Consider the following 18,057-nt stretch of genomic DNA (forward strand, 5'->3'; position numbering starts at 1 on the left):
ACAATGAATGTCTATACAGCTGTACAGAACCAGTCAAATTTTGGACACGCAGTTGACTGAATTTGTTTCTCATCATCCTACAGACGTTTTGATATAACGGCCAGTGTTTTTGTTAATTAACGCAAAACTATTAAAAAATATTTTCGGTAATTGAAATAAAGCTGAAATAAAATACAGTAGTCAACATTTTGAAGTGGATCAAAAAGTTGATCAAAGTTGTCCAAGACAAGAACGGTTATTGTTCAAAATTCATGTATAACTTTGATGAAAGGTTTTGATCCACTTCAAATGTTGACTACATTATAAATATTTAATGAAGAACTTAAACTGATCGTTGAAGTACTAAAATTAATAAAACTAAAAAAATATGAATTAGTCTTTTTAAATAATAAAAATGACAAAAGTACATAAGATTACTAAAACTAAATTAAAAAGTGAAAATATAAAAATGAAAGCCAATTAAAAACATTAAATACAATAATAGTATATGCTTACTAAAATAGGAAAGGCTTGTGCTTGAAATGCTTGTAATCATATGAATTATATATCAAAAATAAATGACAAATAATATTGTAATTAATGAAATGGATGAACTGGGCCAAGCATACACGTGAACACCTTCAATACTGTTTAAAAAGAACCTAAAGATAATTGATAGACCGTTTTGATTTGGTTTGTACACCTTTTGTGTTTTGGTTTTGGTGACTATTATTCTAAAATGCAAAATGAATATGGAAAGAATGAGTAGGTGTGTCCAAACTAAATTGTACCAAATATGTTGCGACTGTGTACGTGTGGATGTGTGTGAGTGGCTTACGGCTTGAAGATATAATCATGCGTGTGTAATGGATCAATGCTTTCCTGGGCTACAGGCCAGCAGGTGTGTGTGTGTGGGTGAGTGAGTGAGAGAGAGAGAGGGTACACAGTGTGTTGGGGGTCTTTGGCTGTGCAACTAAGTATAAATATTTCACCCCCTTCTCCAGTTCCCTTTTGTTCATCATCGTAGCGGCTCGATGGCCAGTCCCTTTAATCCACAGCTGAACGAATGAAAGCAAGAGAGGAAAGGAAACACGTGAGGGAGTCAAAGATATAAAGCCACAAGGTTTGCAGAATTTGAAAGAAAGGAATGAGAATATTTTCTGATTACATGATGTAAAAAAGGAGTGACAAAATGTGAGGAGAAGAAGATTGAAAGGATAATGTGAGTATAATAATGACTAATGTGAGTAAAAGTCTGCAATGTCAATCAATGTCACTTTAGTATAATTGAGAGACTATTTAAGTTTTTATTGATATTTTGAATTAGTCTTTATTTTTTATTTTTTTTATTTTAATTTTAATCTTATTTCAGGTTTTGGTCATTTTGTTGTGTGTTTTTGTAATTTATGTATGATTTTTTTATTTTAGTTTGAGTTATTTTAGTACATCAACAATGAGAAAGTAGCTGAAATAAAATGTTTTTATGCATGCTATTTTATTTCAGTTAATGTTTATTTTATTATGAAGCTGATGTGTCTCTTTGTTTGAAGTGAGTCACAGTGTGTGTCTTGATCTTTTGAAAAAGGATGTCACGGTTCAGAGAAGCCCTTAAAGAGGAGGAATCTGGAAAGAAGAACTCTAAGATACCTCAAAAACGAAAGAAAAAGGAGGCTGAGAATGACACGGTATGAAAATGGATTGAATATACAGTATCAGCACATTAACTCAAATAACATCATTAAACAGTCATGATCGTGTGTGATATCACTATACAGGACAATATATCGAAGGATAGGCTTCCTCTGATTGGTTCATCAGGCAACAGAACTGCAGGTATAGTCAATACATCACCTATAGTTAAATTACTTTTATAGTCCATATGGAATCAGTGCATTAATACAGTATATGGCAAGATGTTGTCAGATATTAACTGATTTGACTGGAAATCAAATGTTTTTTAATAACAATGCACGAGAAGTAATGCTAATCAGTCCTCATACGTGACATATAAACTGTGTGTTTACATTGATCTTTGTTTCTCCTGTCTACACAATGTTACCTGAGCTCATCAATAGACAATGCAAGTACAAACTCAAGGATATTCAGGAGGTGCTACGTTAATTAGCTGCTATTGTCCCAACATGTGCCTTTGTAATGGACTTGTTAGGTGAGGGGATAATTAGAACTGAACATGTGTGTGAGATAGTTAAATAAAGGGGAATTTAGAAATATATGAGATGCTGTCTCCTACATCAAAGCAGGGAATGAAGTTTATAAAGAGTAGCAATTTAGAAATATGTAGTCGCTACTACAAAAAATAAAGTCTCAATTTTTTTTTTATTCTAATGTGGAAACATGCTTCAATACAATTCTGATTCTATTTCTTCATCTATTCTGATTTTAGCAAGGCCTTCTCTATCCACCCCCCAACATCCTCCTCAGGCCGACATGAGAAAACGTGGCCATCCTCCCATCTCATCTGTGGCCCCTGACAGCATGGCACCCTGGGAAGGCTCCTCCCACTCCGAGTCCTCCTTTACCAGTTTCCCCCCTCCACTTTCACCCCTTCCTCTTGCCCACTCGAAGCCAATCACAGCACCAGATCCTCCGCTACCCCCTCCACCCCCTTCTCAAATCAAAAACATTGAACCTGAGAATGGACAGAGTGCCAGAGTAAAACGCAAGCCCCTTCCACCAAGACAACCCTCTAGACCTTCCCGTTTACCCCCTCTGAGGCAAGTAACAAATCTGAGCTTTTCTCGAAGTTTCACTTTTTCGTTTTTTGAGCTGCCGGTTCACCAGTCCGCACGGAGCAGAGCGGAGCGGCTCAGAGATCTCACTGTGCTCCTGAGGCAGTTTCAATACTGAGGAAAAACATGCTACTCTAAGTTTACATCTGGGGCAGAAAAACTATGTATGCAAATTCACATCATGCTCAATATTACCAGGCAATGGCATGACTTCACATCAGCATTATATGCTTAATCAGATTTTTAGATTAAGAGTGATGTTGGATACATTTTTGGCTTTTTATCCTGTTTGTGGTGCACATTTCTGCTGTTGTACTGAAGTTTGAAGATGCACTTCGTAATTTTTATGATGCACTGTATACATACAGGGTCACCAAGGTGCATTTTGTTTTATCAAAAATACAGTAAAACATGAATCTTGTGAAATATTACTTAATACAGGTTAAAATATTTTCTCTATCTATATATATATGTTTTTTAATAAATATTTTTTTTAAAAATGTATATCTATGTATATATATACAGTATATACATACAGTTACCAGTGGAGTAATGGAAATTCCCCAGCTTGTGTTTGTTGTTTTTGATACTTTTTTTTAGGTTGTTAAATGTATATTTAGAAGATGTGTGGGTGTGAGTTTGTACAACCTTTTGCCTTCTAATGTTAAGCACGGTCTAAATTTATATTTACCAATGAGACACAGAGTTGGGGGAAATTACCATGATGATTATTATGTAGGGTGGAGACAGCATCTGTGATTAATTATATATGAGGTAACATTATAAATCAGACCTTTAAACAACAGAAAACAATGAAAATATTTAAGGAGAGACATTGAGCTGAGATACGTCCCACAGGTGGCCTGAGGTATTGTTGAGCTATTCGGGTCATGTGCACAGGGGTAATAAAGTGCTTTCCTCAGGACACACAGAACATAATTCAGGGAATTCTCTTAAGGTAAGAAAACTAATTGATAAGCTTATTTACACTTTTACTGCACACTCAACTGTCCTCACGTGTGCTCCTATCAAAGAGTGCTGATAGTCGCAGATGAGCTTTGATGCGTTATCAGTTTTGGCTGCTGATATCTTTGCACACTATTAAAGGGATAGTTCACCCAAAAATGAAAATTCTGTCATCATTTACTCACAATCAAGTTGTTCCAAACCTGTATGAGTTTCTTTCTTTAACACAAAAGAAGATATTTTAAAGAATGTTTGTAACCAGACAGTTGACTTGTCAATGGCTACCGTCAACTGTTTGATTGCCAACATTCTTTGAAATATCTTCTTTTGTGTTCAGCAGAAGAAAGAAACTCATACAGGTTTGGAACAACTTGATGGTGAGTAAATGATGACAGAATTTTCATTTTTGGGTGAACTATCCCTTTAAGACTGCACCCTTTAGTCGGGACCAGATAGTTTACAGTACATACTTTAGTGTTTTCCCACCAAATTTTTGTAACTGGAATACTTTTTAAACTGTAATACTGTGTGTTAGAAAAATAATTTCCTTTACATATAAATATGGCTTCAGAAAATGGTACAACATTTATTCTGGTGTAACAACTGCTTGTGTTGAGTTCTGTCCATTTACTGATAAATATATAAATAAAACATATAGACTTGATGTTTGTCTTCTGTAGCTTCAGTCTGTGTGTATATATACAGTACACACACACACACACACACACACACATATATATATATATATATATATATATATATATATATATATATTTAGAGAGAGAGAGTGTGTCAAAGGTCAATTTTCTAATGACTGAATAAGCATTATTTGTTGAAGAGTGGCGTGTCTTCTTATTGGATAATATAGCCCTGCCTCCTACAAGGAAGTTGCTTAAACGTTATCTGGAAATCATTATTAAAGTACAACGGTAAAAATTGTAACAAGTCTGTTGAGTACAAGCTGTCGCTCACGTGATGTTTAATATGATCTCTGATCTCAGGAGTGGTAGATTAAAATCTTTTAACCTTTGGTCAGACCGAAGCTGATCCAAAGATGAATGTCTGTGAACATTTGAGAAAATAAATAACACTTTCGAAGTCTGGAAGTGCAGAATCTTTCTCTCTCTCTCCAATTATAGACTTCCAGTTTAATTGGTTTAGATGTGTTTGCTTGTAAGAATGATAGTAGACGGTTTGCTCTGAGTTCAAGGCCACGTCACAACAGCTTAGCACATGAGAAACATAATCATACACTCCGTTTTAGGATTGTGCCTGTTTTAGTTACTTTTTCTTGTTCTCACAGATGGACAATCAAAGACTTTCACAGAGTGAGAATTTCAATCCTAATCCTGTTTATGGTCTGAATGAAGCACAACTAGATATCCAGGGACAGCGCAGGTGGAAGGAGCATCAGACAATTTGGGAAAAGCTGAAGGAGGAGAGCCGGTGAGTGTGGGTGAGAAGATTATAGGAGCTTATTTAAGAAGCATGCACACTTAAGATAATTGTGATCACAAAATAGGCACACTGACCATTCATTTCTCTGTTGTTTTGCATCAGGTATTCAGGTCCAAGGCTGAAGAGCTGCTTCCTGTCTATTGCACCTCTCTTGTCATGGCTGCCACAATACTCGCTCAGGAAAAATGCTGTTGGAGATGTGATATCAGGAATCAGTGTGGGAATCATGCACCTGCCTCAAGGTTTAAGACTTTCACACACAATCCTGTGATATTTGAGCTGCTATATATGCTATAAATATATGTATGTATGGCTTGCAAGAAACTTTATTTGCTAAGTATAAAGATTTTATCACGGTCAACGTAGATTGAAATCATGGTCTATTTTTAGGGTAGACACTTGAAGTGCCTGTGATGTGAGGGGTCGATTATGATTTTCATTGTCCTGTTTTTCATAATAGACACCTACAGATCTGCATTATCGGCTGGCAGCCAATAATTTTCCTCACAATGCACCGTGGTTCAAATCAGACAGATAAAGTGGATGTAATGACTAATTATATTGTACAGAACTGCACACACTCTTCTACACACAAATTGTTCATTTTCAGCCTTTTTCAATTCCCGTAGGGATGGCTAATGCATTGCTGGCTGCAGTTCCTCCAGTGTTTGGTCTGTATTCGTCTTTCTACCCTGTTCTCATCTACTTTATATTTGGAACATCCAGACACATCTCTGTGGGTAAGTACACATACGCGAACTATATTTGCAGGTACGTACACAATGCCGCTTTGCAAGAAAAAAGATTTTAAAGGAGTAGTTCACCCAAAAAATGAAATGTTGTAACAAGCCCATTTGTTGATATTTTTTTCAATATATGGATTTGTAAATATAATAACACAAAATTAAAATATATAAAACAAAAAATATAAAATTATTAAATAAAATATAAAATGAAGTATAAAACAACTAATAACAATTAAATATACAACTACATAAAGAAGTTTGAACTTCAATTCAATTTATTATATTATATATTATAATATACACATTTATTTGTATAGCACTTTTTACAATACACATCGTTTCAAAGCAGCTTTATAGAAAATGCATGAGTCCACATTACAATTTAGAGGCATCTGTTATCAGAGGTAACTGTCTAAGTTATGTGTTTCAGAAATGTACATATACAAAATCACAGTTAGCTAAAAATGTATTAATTTAAACAATGTAATAATTTAAGTCAGAAACAATGAGCTCATTGAAGTAATGAATACTTCCTAACAAATGATTGTGACATTTAAAGTGTAATATAAAATAACATAATAAAAAAAAACTGGGCCTAATTTTCTGCCAGAGGTCCTGGACATCTTGTTCAGATACATGGCATCACGGATTCGATCAAATACCAACAGATAAAAAATATAAACCTGACAGCCTGTTCTAGACATCTTATAACGGAGAACAGGATGGAGAGATTCTGTATGGAGGAATGGTCTCTGATCTCTTGTCAGGTGTTCTCCAAACTCATCAGGCATTATAGGAGACAACTCAGAGCTGTTATCTTGGAAAAAAGAGGTTGCAAAAAGTATTTAATAAAAAGGGGCAAACAATTGTTCCCAACAATTTATTTATTTCATAATGTGATTTTCCCCCCACTTTCAATTATTTTACTTCAATGAAAGGTTAGATTTTTGCACATTTTTTAAATAAAATATCAAAAGGATTAAAAATGCAGATTTCTTTTTTACAGCCATATTTGATCATATTTACCAAGGGGGCAAACACTTTTTCACACCACTGTATATAAATATTGTTAGTCCATCAAGTGGCTTGATTCTTATTTGATTGGCCATTCAGGTCTATCTGTTGATCTGTCTGATCCACAGGTACTTTTTCTATCCTTTCCATCATGGTCGGTACAGTAACAGGTGATGTGGTGTTGCCAGGCAGCGGAGCAGAGAGCGATGAGATTGAGGCTGAACGCATGAGAGTTGCCTTTGCAGCTCAGTTGACCATTCTGTGTGGATTAATGCAGGTAAAACACACACATGCTGTATTAAATGTAGGATAGGCAATTGCGAAGAGGCTAGCAATAGCAAGCTAGCTTTGAAAACATAATATCCTTCAGAGCGTCTCCAAAGCCACGCCTCCTTCAAAACACATGAACGCACACAGCAGAGTCTGCAAAGCGTTACGAGAGACGACGTTAAACTACCTCATGTCTCAAAGCACATAACATTACAATAATAATGAACTTAAACAACTTACAGAGCTCTTACTTGTACCATTTGACTGCTGCAGATTCATTTCGGCGTTGATAGTGTTGTTGACATAGAAACGCTTAAATCCGATTCTGAAGAACGTCACGGGTTGGTATCTCATAATTAAAGCAATTATTGATTGCTGTCAGGATGTGAGGAGAGTTTTAACCAGTATAACAAAAAGTGTTTATTAAACAAATTGCATACCCTGCCTTTAATTCTGTATTAGAGTGTGTGTGTCTTTGTATAAAACTCTCTCCCTATAGATTGTGCTATATGTGCTGCGTTGTGGAGGAGTGTGTCGGTGGTTGTCTCAACCGTTGGTCAGTGGATACACTATGGCTGCTGCCATCCATGTGACTGTTCACCAGCTGCCTTTACTTATGGGCATCTCCATAGTCAGACACAGAGGCGTCCTCGCTGTGTTCTGGGTGAGAATGACCTCTGTGTGTTTTACCTCTGTGATCTCTGTATATCTCAAATGCTGAATGTACATATGTGTGTTCGACAGATGTTTTCAAACATTGTGTCTGAAATCAGGAATGTATTACCAGCGACACTGGTCATTTCCTTTGTCTCCCTGGTTTTACTTGTTGGTGGAAAGGTGCTGAATTCATGCTGGAGCACTCGATTTCCCATTCCATGGGAGCTGGTATTGGTGGGCACACACACACACACACTTGAAACAGGGTTTTTATAGTTTTTAATTTATTTAGTTTCTATTTAATGTAGTATTTGTCAATATAATTTTGTTTTCAATTTGTCCTATAGTTTAGTTATTGCTAGCTTTCACTTTCATCAATTACGTTTTTTCCGTTGTAAGTTTCAATTAATTAATTAATTAATTAATTAATTTATATATATCATATCATATTATTTTATTTTTTATTTGCTTTATTATTTTTATGCAGTCTAGTGTTATTTCTGCCTAATGTCATTTTTATGTTTAATACTGGAAGGTTTCAAGTTTTATAATATTCCATGGATCATGAACTAAAATTAATTTGTGGCTGTTATTTTTCCCAGTTGTGTTAGTTTTTATTTTTCATGTGAAAAAAAAAGTGGTAACACTTTACAATAAGGTCCCATTACTTTGTTACTATACTATATCCCATTACTATATATTACTTATGCATTAACTAACAAAGAACAATACATTTGTTATAGCTTTGTTAACATTAGTTAAATACACCTGTTCACTGTTAGTTCATGTTAGCTCAGTTCCAGTAAATAATATAAACAGATACAACTTTTTGATTTGAATAATGTATTAGTAAATGTTAAAATAACATTAATCAATATTTTTTATTGTTTATATTTCATTCATGTAGTTAACTAATGTTAACAAATGGAACTGTATTGGAGTAGTACCGCAAAAGTTTTAATTTGAATGAATTAAACAGCATGGTTTCCTTTTTTTAAAAATATTTCTGTGCAACAGTAATTCTTTCTTCATGTTCCTAGATTATCTCTGCCACTCTGTCATCATTGCAGTTTGATTTGTCCGGTCAGTATGGAATACAAATCGTTGGACCCATACCAACCGGGTCAGCAGAGTGCTGGATTTTCTTTATAGAACCAATTAGCTGGACGTATTTCGGTGTTGAAACTAATTCTCTCTCTCATTTGTCCCCTTTTCTCTCTCCTTTTCTATCCCTAAGTCTCTCACCTCCCTCCCTTCCATCATTCTCCTTCTCTCAGGAGCTGTTATTGACAGCTCTTGCACTAGCAGTGGTGGGTTATGGTTTCCAGGCTTCATTGGGCATGATGTTTGCTCATAAATATGGGTACCCCTTTCACAGCAACCAGGTAATATGCAAATGTTGTAACTTTAACAATTTGTTCCCTGGAACCTCACAATAAGGATAGTATGCCCTCTTTTCAGCTTCTCCTCTGTCTGCTCACAAATGGTCTCTCCCTCCTGTAGGAGCTGTTGGCTATGGGTCTGTGTAACTCTATTGGAGGGGTGTTCCAGTGCTTTCCAGTAAGTGGATCCATATCTCGCAGCACAGTGCAGAAGAGTACAGGCGGACAAACTCAGGTGCAAACCCCTGCTGGCTAATGTTACAGTCAAATATACATGCACAAATGTACACTCCCTGCGAATCACATGACATGGGAAGATTATATTGAGTATTTTCTCAGACTTTTAGTGTTTTTCAGGCACTGGCCACATGAAGTACAGACATTTAATTACATACATTTTTTTGCATTCATTATTTACACATTGAAACTGAATTGTGCTGTAAAAAATGCAGCATGTGACTCTGTTATTAAGGCATTGAACATTAACATCTCTCTTTCTTATCAGCTAAAGCTCACTGATAAAATCCAAACCACATACTTAAAAGAAAATGCCCATGATGCCAATGCTCCGTGATGAACATGACCTCTCTCTTTTTTTCAGGTGTCTTCTCTAGTGTCTGCACTGATAATTCTATTGATCTTGCTGAAGTTCGGCCCCCTTTTTCAGCAGCTTCCAAAGGTCCCAATATCACATTCAATTGAGAAGTTTATATTAAACGGATATAGTGTAATAAGGTGATTTAATAAAGTGTATTTGTGTGTGTTTCAGACAGTTTTGGCTGTAATTATTTTAGTTAATCTGCAAGGGGTTTTTGCACAAGTTAAAGATTTGCCTAAACTGTGGAATACCGACCGCTTGGACCTGGTAAGGGCACCCAATCCATTCATCCTAACATAACTGACCCAATTGCAACATGCACCTGGATCAAAATCATGTTCCATCTAGGCCTTTCATTCAGGGTGTTTCCTGTGTGTGTTTCCCACTGAGACTGCAGGTCGTGTGGGTAGTGGCACTGCTCAGTGCCCTGGTGTTTAACCTGGACCTGGGGCTTGGCATTGCAATTGTGTTTTCTCTCCTTACCATTGTCTTCAGGACACAGCAGTGAGTCATCTGCATTGTCTGATATTTATCTACAGTGTCTCTCTCTATTTTTCTTTTTCTCATCTTTCTCATACTGACTTATTCTTCCTCTTTCCAAATTTTTCAGTGCCAGGTCTGCCGTTCTTGGGCATATTGCTGATACAGACTGTTACAGGGATCTGGAGAAATATGCAAAGGTAGTCTCTTATGCTCACCAAAGCTGCATTTACATGATCAAAAATACAGTAAGACTGAAGTAATGACTACTGAAAATAAAGCTTTGCCATCACAGGAATACATTATAAAATATCGTAAAATAAAAACCAGTTATTTAAAGTTTCAATTATATGTTTTTACTGTATTTTTAACTAAATAAATGCACCCTTGGTAAGCATAAGAAACTTTTTGCAACCAATAATAAATGTTAATGATTCCAGAATTCCCTGAATTTTGTGGTTTCAGGCACTCCAGGTCCCCGGAGTTACTGTATTTTCCTGCTGTAATCCACTTTACTACGCCAATGCAGACCAGACCTTCACATCACTAAAACAGGTACCTAGGGGTGGGCAATTTGGCAAAAATATCATCTCACAATTTTTTTCAGGGAAATCACAATTCACAATTTTATCACGATTTATCACGATGCCGGTGCTACATTGGCACCGGCACGTACACTGACACACCGACACTGGCACACCGACACGGACACGGACACGGACACTGGCACACCGACACGGACACAGACAAACCGGCACGGAAACCAGCACGTACACCGGCACCGGAACGTACACCGACACGGGCACCGACACGGGCACCGGCATGGATACCGACACGGACACCAGTACAGACAATGGCATGGACACACCGGCACGGACATTGGCACCGGCACGGATACAGACAAACTGGCACGGGCACCGGCTCGAACACCAGCATGGCAGCACTGAAAATGGCACCGGCACAAGCAGGGACACTGGCACGGACACGGACACCGGCACTGGCACCGGCAAACCGACTGGGACATTGGCACCGGCACGTACACGGGCACACCGGCACGGACACCGACACCTACACGAACACGGACAGCAAAACGGACACCGACATGACACAACATGTGAATTTGACTTGGTTACACGAGACTCACTTAACAGCGGTTACACAAACAAAACTAGACAAGATAGAATGGAAACATGAGGGCTATTAATACACCAAGACTAATGACTAACAAGAAACACCTGTGAACAACCAAACAAAACCCAAAACTAAATGTGACAATATGAATATATTTATATAATGTAAAAATGTCATTTATTCCTGTGATGGCAAAGCGGCACAGACAAATGTTTAACCGACAAGGCTTTAAAGCACATGCAAATAATGAAAATTGATGTGATGTGAATGTACATCGCATTGTACAGTATGTTGGGACGGAGGCGCCAGAATTGCAACTGAAAGAATACACTGTAGCACGATACTACGATATTTCTTCAAATTTCTTCAGATCGTGGAGACATTTTAATCATCCACGATCAAAAATCGTGATATCGCACACCCCTAGTTCAACCTCCATTACAGCTCCCTGCTTTCCATGCATTCAAATATGTCTATATTTTATTATTATTTATGTATGTGCAGGCTGTAAGTAAAGGCATTAAGGAGAATCCTGAAGTAAGTCCTCCAGACCAGCAGGGGGCTCAGAGTGTGCAGCACTGCGTTATTCTGGAGCTCAGTGGAGTCACCTTCATGGACTCAGTGGCCATGGGCACATTCAAATCAGTTAGTGGCACAGAACACACACACACACGCACGTAGAAGTGTTGATATTTTACCAGAGATGGACAGAAATAGATTACCTGTTACTGACTCTCATGAACTCCTAACTAATGAATGGCAGTTTAAATTCTGCATGTCATTGTGTCTGTGTTTGATTGCGAACGTGCGTGTCTTACCGCTCTCTCTGGGTCACAGGTGCTTCAGGACTTTGAGAACACACAGACCTCGTTTTTCTGTGCTGCATGTCCAGGTGGCACGTCTGACACACACAGCCACTCTCTCACATGATCAAACATGTCGTTTTTATATTAGCAGATATACTGTGACTTTAAAATGAATAGTTCATCCAAGAAATGAACTATTTAACATGTTTAATGCACTCATATATATATTCTGTATTTCTTGTTTGTTTCTAGATGGTTTACTATCTCAGATAAAGAACCATGGTTTAGTTCCAGATTTTCTGTCTCTTTCCTCATTTTTCCCCTCAGTGCATCATGCAATCCTACACTACCAGGGGCTACAGGTGTGTGTGTGTGTGTGTGTGTTTAAATGCAGTTATATCTGTGTCTTCTGGTTATTTTGCTATTTTTTCCTCTTTGTGTTTGTATAGGGCTGTTGTAGTTTGCTGTAATTCAGTAGCATTTTCTGTTCTATATTTTACAGAACACAGGCACAGATGTTACAGAGCTGTGACCTTTAATGACCTCCCTTCATGAACAGCGGATACATGAACCTGCAAACCTGAAAGAACCCTTCAACACTGGGGTTTAGATGAGACACTTCTAGACAAAACAAGAAAGGAGAAGAACTTCCTATTTTGATTTAATGGTTTGAAGCAACTATTTGCATTCATCTGGATTTAAGGTGATATGTGGCAACAGCTGTTTGTTTATCGGCTATTGAACGTGAAATTATCTCTGACACCATAAACAGATTTTATATGGTTTATTTGTTTTAGTCGTTTTTCTACTTTTAGGTTAGAAACTTTATGTGCTGCATGTCTGTGCATCTGTAATCTCCCAGATTCTTATTAACACACAGTATGTTTTTATGTTAGAGACCAATTTGGTTTGTAGACAGTAAAATTCTCCCAGATTCTTATTAACACACAGTATGTTTTTATGTTAGAGACCAATTTGGTTTGTAGACAGTAAAATAAATCAAATATGTTCAAAAGAACAACATATAGAAACATGAATAGTATAGAAAATAAAGATCTAAATAATTATTACCACTCCAGTCAATACAACGGGGTGTCTGACAACAGTCAAACTCCACCAGCTTATTACAATTCAATTAATATACATAGAGTTCACACAAGTGTGTTGCGGTAATGTTCTTCTTGCACCCCCAGTGAATTGAACCATAAATGCCATTAGAAGAGACTTTGTTCTCAGGCCAGGTGCTGGGGAGAGGCCACATTAATATTTAATGCAGCTCATCTCGCTCACACGTTTACTGGGGACATATAAGCTTATATTATATAAAGCTAATCATAATCCCTACAGACTAACCCTAACGCTACCACCAACAGAAAACCTTTAGCATTTTTAGGATTTCTGTTTAAATAAAATAAAATTGTATTACAATTGAGGAAGTCCCAAAATTTCCGCAAAGTAATGTTTGGTCAGTATTAGTTCACTTTTGTCCCCAAACTATAGGTAATGTACATACACGCATCAAGTTGAAAGTATAAATACCTATTACATAATAACAAGTCATATACAAGTCTGTATATTCTCAAATAAAGACAAGAAATGTCTCTACTTCCCCTGATCAAAACACTTTAGGGATCTTGAGACAGGACGGGCAAAGATGTGTTTCAAAGATTTACCGTTAACAATTCACTCGTACAAAACCAATTGGTTTGGCAGATTGAACATGGTGTTTTCTATCTAATCAGACTGAGATAAGGTAGCATATGTCTCTAGTGTGAAAGTGTCCAACATTGACTCCAAAGAACCCCCCCCCCCCCTCCTCCTCTGTGTTTTTGGGACTTTGCACCCCATATGAACACTTTAGAATTCTGTCAGTAAGTGTGTGAATGGATCAGACTGGTATCGGAAAGGGCAGGATACACATTAACACAACCTGTGATAGAAGAGAAGAGCCAGGGACGTTAATCTATCCATTGCTGTCCAGAACTTCACTGCACAACCAGACCTGAAGATCTCTCACTGGAGAACATTAAGGATTACATTTTCATTGTGAGGACATGCTTTTGGGATCTATACACAGGAGGTGATCTGAACAGTGAGCGTGAGAAGAGAAATTTACTAAAGGTTCACATTCACGTCTGGAATAGAGAATTGAGTATTCAATAGAGTTTCAAAATGGAAGAAGAGATGAAAGACACAGAGCTCAGGAAGAGGGTACCATATCACGTTCACAGAGATGTACTGGATGAGCTCAGTGTCGACCAAGTTGCTGAGAAATCAGATGTCAAAATTTCAGCAAAAGAAAAACTCAAAGATGCTGTCAGGTGCGTATGTCTGTCTTAGGGCTGAGCTTAAATTACATTGCACATTTAATAATCCACTTGTGAAAATGCTTATTTTTTGCATTCTTTGCATTACAGTTTGTATTTACAGCATTAAGAATGATCATGTTCAGTATGATTTGAGAATGATTCAAAGAGCTTATTGTGCTTTAATGGAAGCAACAACATCTTAAAAAGTCTCAAACTTTTAAACCCCATTTTAAGTTGCTCTTCTTCATTTTTATAACTTTCTCTATCATTTTCTTTATCAGGTGTACAGGCCCAAGGTTTAAGAGCTGTTTCCTATCCTTTGTTCCTCTCCTGGCATGGCTGCCGCGATACCCATTTCGAGAAAATGCTATTGGAGATCTGATATCTGGAATTAGTGTGGGAATCATGCACCTGCCACAAGGTCCAACACAAGCACGTGCAAAGCACACCTGTTACTTGAGATACTGTAGACCTAAACAAAAACACAAACAATCATGTCACGTGTAATGTATTTTGTGTGTGTAGGTATGGCATATGCTCTGCTGGCTGCTGTCCCTCCTGTTTTTGGTCTCTATTCCTCCTTTTACCCCATTCTCATTTACTTTGTATTTGGAACATCCAAACACATCTCTGTGGGTAAGAACACACACTTTCTTTGACTTAACTTGTTCTTGAAGGGATAGTTCACCCAAAAATAAAAATTCTTTCATCATTTGCTCACCCTCATGTTATTCTAATCCTGCATGACTGACTTTCTTCAGTGGAATTCAAAATAAGATATTTTGAAGAATGTTGGTATCTGTTTTGGTTCCAATTGACTTCCATTGTATGCAAAAAGAAAAATACAAGGGAATTCAATGGGAACTGAAACTATTTGGTTACCAATATTCGTCAAGCTATCTTTTGTGTTCCACAGACAAAAGAAAATCATACATGTTTGGAGCGACATGAGGGTGAGCAAATGATGACAGAATTCTTATTTTTGGGTGAACTATAAATCATATATAGCACTTATGTTACAAGCATGATGTCCTTAGGATGTGGGACACTTAAAGGGATAGTTCACATAAAAATGAAAATTCTGTCATCATTTACTCTCCCTCAAGTTGTTTCAAACCAGTATGAAATTATTTCTTCTGCTGAACACAAAAGAAGATATTTTGAAGAATATCGGAAACCAAACGGGCCCCAGTTTCGAAAAAAAAAAATGCTATGGAAGTCAAAGGGGCCCATCAACAGTTTTGTTACTGACATTTTTTAAAAATATCTTCTTGCGTGTTCAGCTGAAGAAAGAAATTCATACTGGTTTGAAACAACTTTAGGGTGAGTAAATGATGACAGAATTTTCATTTTTGAGTGAACTATCCCTGTAAGAACTGGTTGATATTACTGATTTCAAACCTGCGCTTTAGGTGCCATATGTGATTTGAGAGCTGCCAGTGAACATTATTGGCAAATAGTGACATACATTTCATTCTGTTTTCACATAAAGCTATTGCATGACTTGAAATATAGCTCAATAGATATTGTTGTATGGACTACTGTTATGGTGCTTCTTTTTGGAGCGATTGGCAGCCTTTTGTCACAGTTCACCTTGTTGATTCAGAATGAGTGAAAAAAAAAAAGAAAGATTTAAAATTTTTCAGTGAACTATCCCTTTAAATCCATCTAGACATTTGATCCCCACAAACATAGCAAATATTACCCACACTTTCTAATACTTCTCTGTCTACAGGTACGTATGCAGTTATGAGCGTTATGATTGGCAGCGTGACGGAGCGTTTGGCTCCAGACTCAGACTTCATGATACCAGGCAATGACACCAACATCACCATCTTAGACATTGTCGGCCGTGATGCGGAGAGGGTCAAAATCGCTGCCACTGTGACTTTCTTATCTGGCATTTTCCAGGTAGGTTGTCTTGGAATTGGAATTTGAGTATGTTGCTTTGAAGGTGTGTATGTGATTATGTATTTGTGTGGTGTCTGTGTTTGTAGTTGCTCCTCGGTGTGGTTCGGTTCGGTTTTGTGGTGACGTATCTGTCAGAGCCATTGGTGAGAGCTTACACAACAGCAGCCGCCATCCATGTTATCGTCTCCCAGCTGAAATATTCCTTCGGCATCAACCCACTTCGGTACAGCGGACCTTTGTCTCTTATATATGTGAGTATGAACACATGCTTACAACAATATGTATAACAATAAATGCCATGTGATTAATGGTTCTGGAGCGTCAATTCTGATTGACTGATGGCACAGTCCCAAACACTTCAATGAGGACTATGCTGAACTGGGACATAAAAGGCCGTAGACAAGGACCAATAGTCACACTTGTGTGTAATTTGTGTTTAGTGCCCCCTAGTGGTGGGGGTTATGACTTATGCTCTGAAAGCTATGGATGATTTAATACTTCTTTCACTATTTTTCTTTCTCTCTCCAGACAGTCATAGAGATTTGTGCATTGCTTGGAAAGACTAACATTGGTACTCTGGTAGTTAGCATAGTAACCATTCTTGGCTTGATCGGTGCAAAGCAACTTAGTGCCTTGGCAGCACGCAAAATTCCTGTTCCTATTCCTGTAGAGCTGATCACTGTGAGTTACTTCATACAGTTAAACACACACATGTACACACACATTTACTTTACTTTTACAGTGAACTGAGGACAGAGACTTACACTTTTTTTGATAAAAGATAATTGCTAACGCCTTACAATAATCCAATAATATTTAATGCATTAATTAACAATGATCTATACATTTATTACAGTATTTATTAGTCTTTGTGAACATTAGTTGATAAAATACAACTGTTCATTGTTAGTTCATGTTTGATCTATTAAAAAATATTAGCAGATGAAACTGGTCCATTATACTTAATAATGTATTAGTAAATATTGAAATTAGCATTATTAATATATGCTTTAGAAGTACTTTTATCGTAAGTTCATATTAATGTAGTTATCTAATGGAACCTTATTGTAAAGTGTTACCAGATAACTACAGTACCTGTCAAAAGTTTTTAATTTTTTTTTTTTTTTAAAGTCTCTTATGCTCACTAAGGCTGCATTTATTTAATCACAACTACAATAAAAACAGTAACATTGTGAAATATTATTACACGGTTAAATAATTGTTTTTTATTTTAATCAATTTAAAAATGTCGTTTATTACTGTGATAGTAAAGCTGAATTTTCAGCATCATTACTCCAGTCTTTAGTGTCACATGATCCTTCAGAAATAATTATAATATGCTGATTTGCTGCTTTACATTTTAAAATATATTCAAATACAAAACAGTTATTTTAATTTGTAATAATATTTCGCAGTTTTACTGATTTTACTGTATTTTTGATTAAATAAATGCAGCCTTGATTAGAGACTTCTTTCAAAAACATAAAAAAGTTAATGTTTCCGAACTTTTGACATGTACTGTATATATACTATTGACTAACCCTGACTTACTCTAACCTAAACCTATACCAAATATATATATAACCCTGACATACTCTAA

The 18,057-nt window shown here is 36.8% G+C and overlaps 3 protein-coding genes across 4 annotated transcripts in view; all 3 read left to right on the forward strand.

The window, feature by feature from the left end:
• Positions 1–1,086: 1,086 nt before the first annotated feature.
• On the forward strand, positions 1,087–2,938 carry LOC307173215 (uncharacterized protein). Its single transcript, XM_079896161.1, has 4 exons — positions 1,087–1,102; positions 1,565–1,664; positions 1,755–1,812; positions 2,384–2,938. Exons 2-4 carry the CDS (start codon positions 1,566–1,568, stop codon positions 2,845–2,847), a joined length of 621 nt encoding a protein of 206 aa, XP_079752287.1. The 5' UTR covers positions 1,087–1,102; position 1,565; the 3' UTR covers positions 2,848–2,938.
• On the forward strand, positions 2,626–13,022 carry slc26a6.1 (solute carrier family 26 member 6, tandem duplicate 1). 2 transcript variants are annotated; one of them, XM_079896159.1, is made up of 19 exons: positions 2,642–2,714; positions 4,999–5,141; positions 5,256–5,395; positions 5,783–5,893; positions 7,042–7,190; positions 7,683–7,847; positions 7,928–8,074; positions 8,881–8,963; positions 9,078–9,225; positions 9,344–9,457; positions 9,824–9,901; positions 9,992–10,087; positions 10,218–10,324; positions 10,431–10,500; positions 10,766–10,855; positions 11,936–12,076; positions 12,269–12,323; positions 12,490–12,599; positions 12,740–13,022. In XM_079896159.1, exons 2-19 carry the CDS (start codon positions 4,999–5,001, stop codon positions 12,767–12,769), a joined length of 1,977 nt encoding a protein of 658 aa, XP_079752285.1. In that variant the 5' UTR covers positions 2,642–2,714; the 3' UTR covers positions 12,770–13,022. The 2 variants fall into 2 exon arrangements, with proteins under 2 accessions (XP_079752286.1, XP_079752285.1); XM_079896160.1 differs by lacking the exon at positions 7,928–8,074 and having other exon boundaries at positions 2,626–2,714.
• A 1,387-nt stretch (positions 13,023–14,409) lies between these two features.
• Positions 14,410–18,057, forward strand: part of slc26a6.2 (solute carrier family 26 member 6, tandem duplicate 2) — a gene marked incomplete at its 5' end in the record, with an annotated part of 11,188 nt that continues 7,540 nt past the window's right edge. Inside the window, 6 exons of the mRNA XM_079896158.1 lie at positions 14,410–14,558; positions 14,828–14,967; positions 15,072–15,182; positions 16,282–16,457; positions 16,544–16,708; positions 16,986–17,138. Coding sequence (XP_079752284.1) covers positions 14,410–14,558; positions 14,828–14,967; positions 15,072–15,182; positions 16,282–16,457; positions 16,544–16,708; positions 16,986–17,138 — 894 coding nt within the window. The remainder of the gene's footprint in view (positions 14,559–14,827; positions 14,968–15,071; positions 15,183–16,281; positions 16,458–16,543; positions 16,709–16,985; positions 17,139–18,057) is intronic.

This window comes from Squalius cephalus (assembly GCF_949319135.1).
Source record: "Squalius cephalus genome assembly, chromosome: 16".
NCBI lineage: Eukaryota > Metazoa > Chordata > Actinopteri > Cypriniformes > Leuciscidae > Squalius > Squalius cephalus.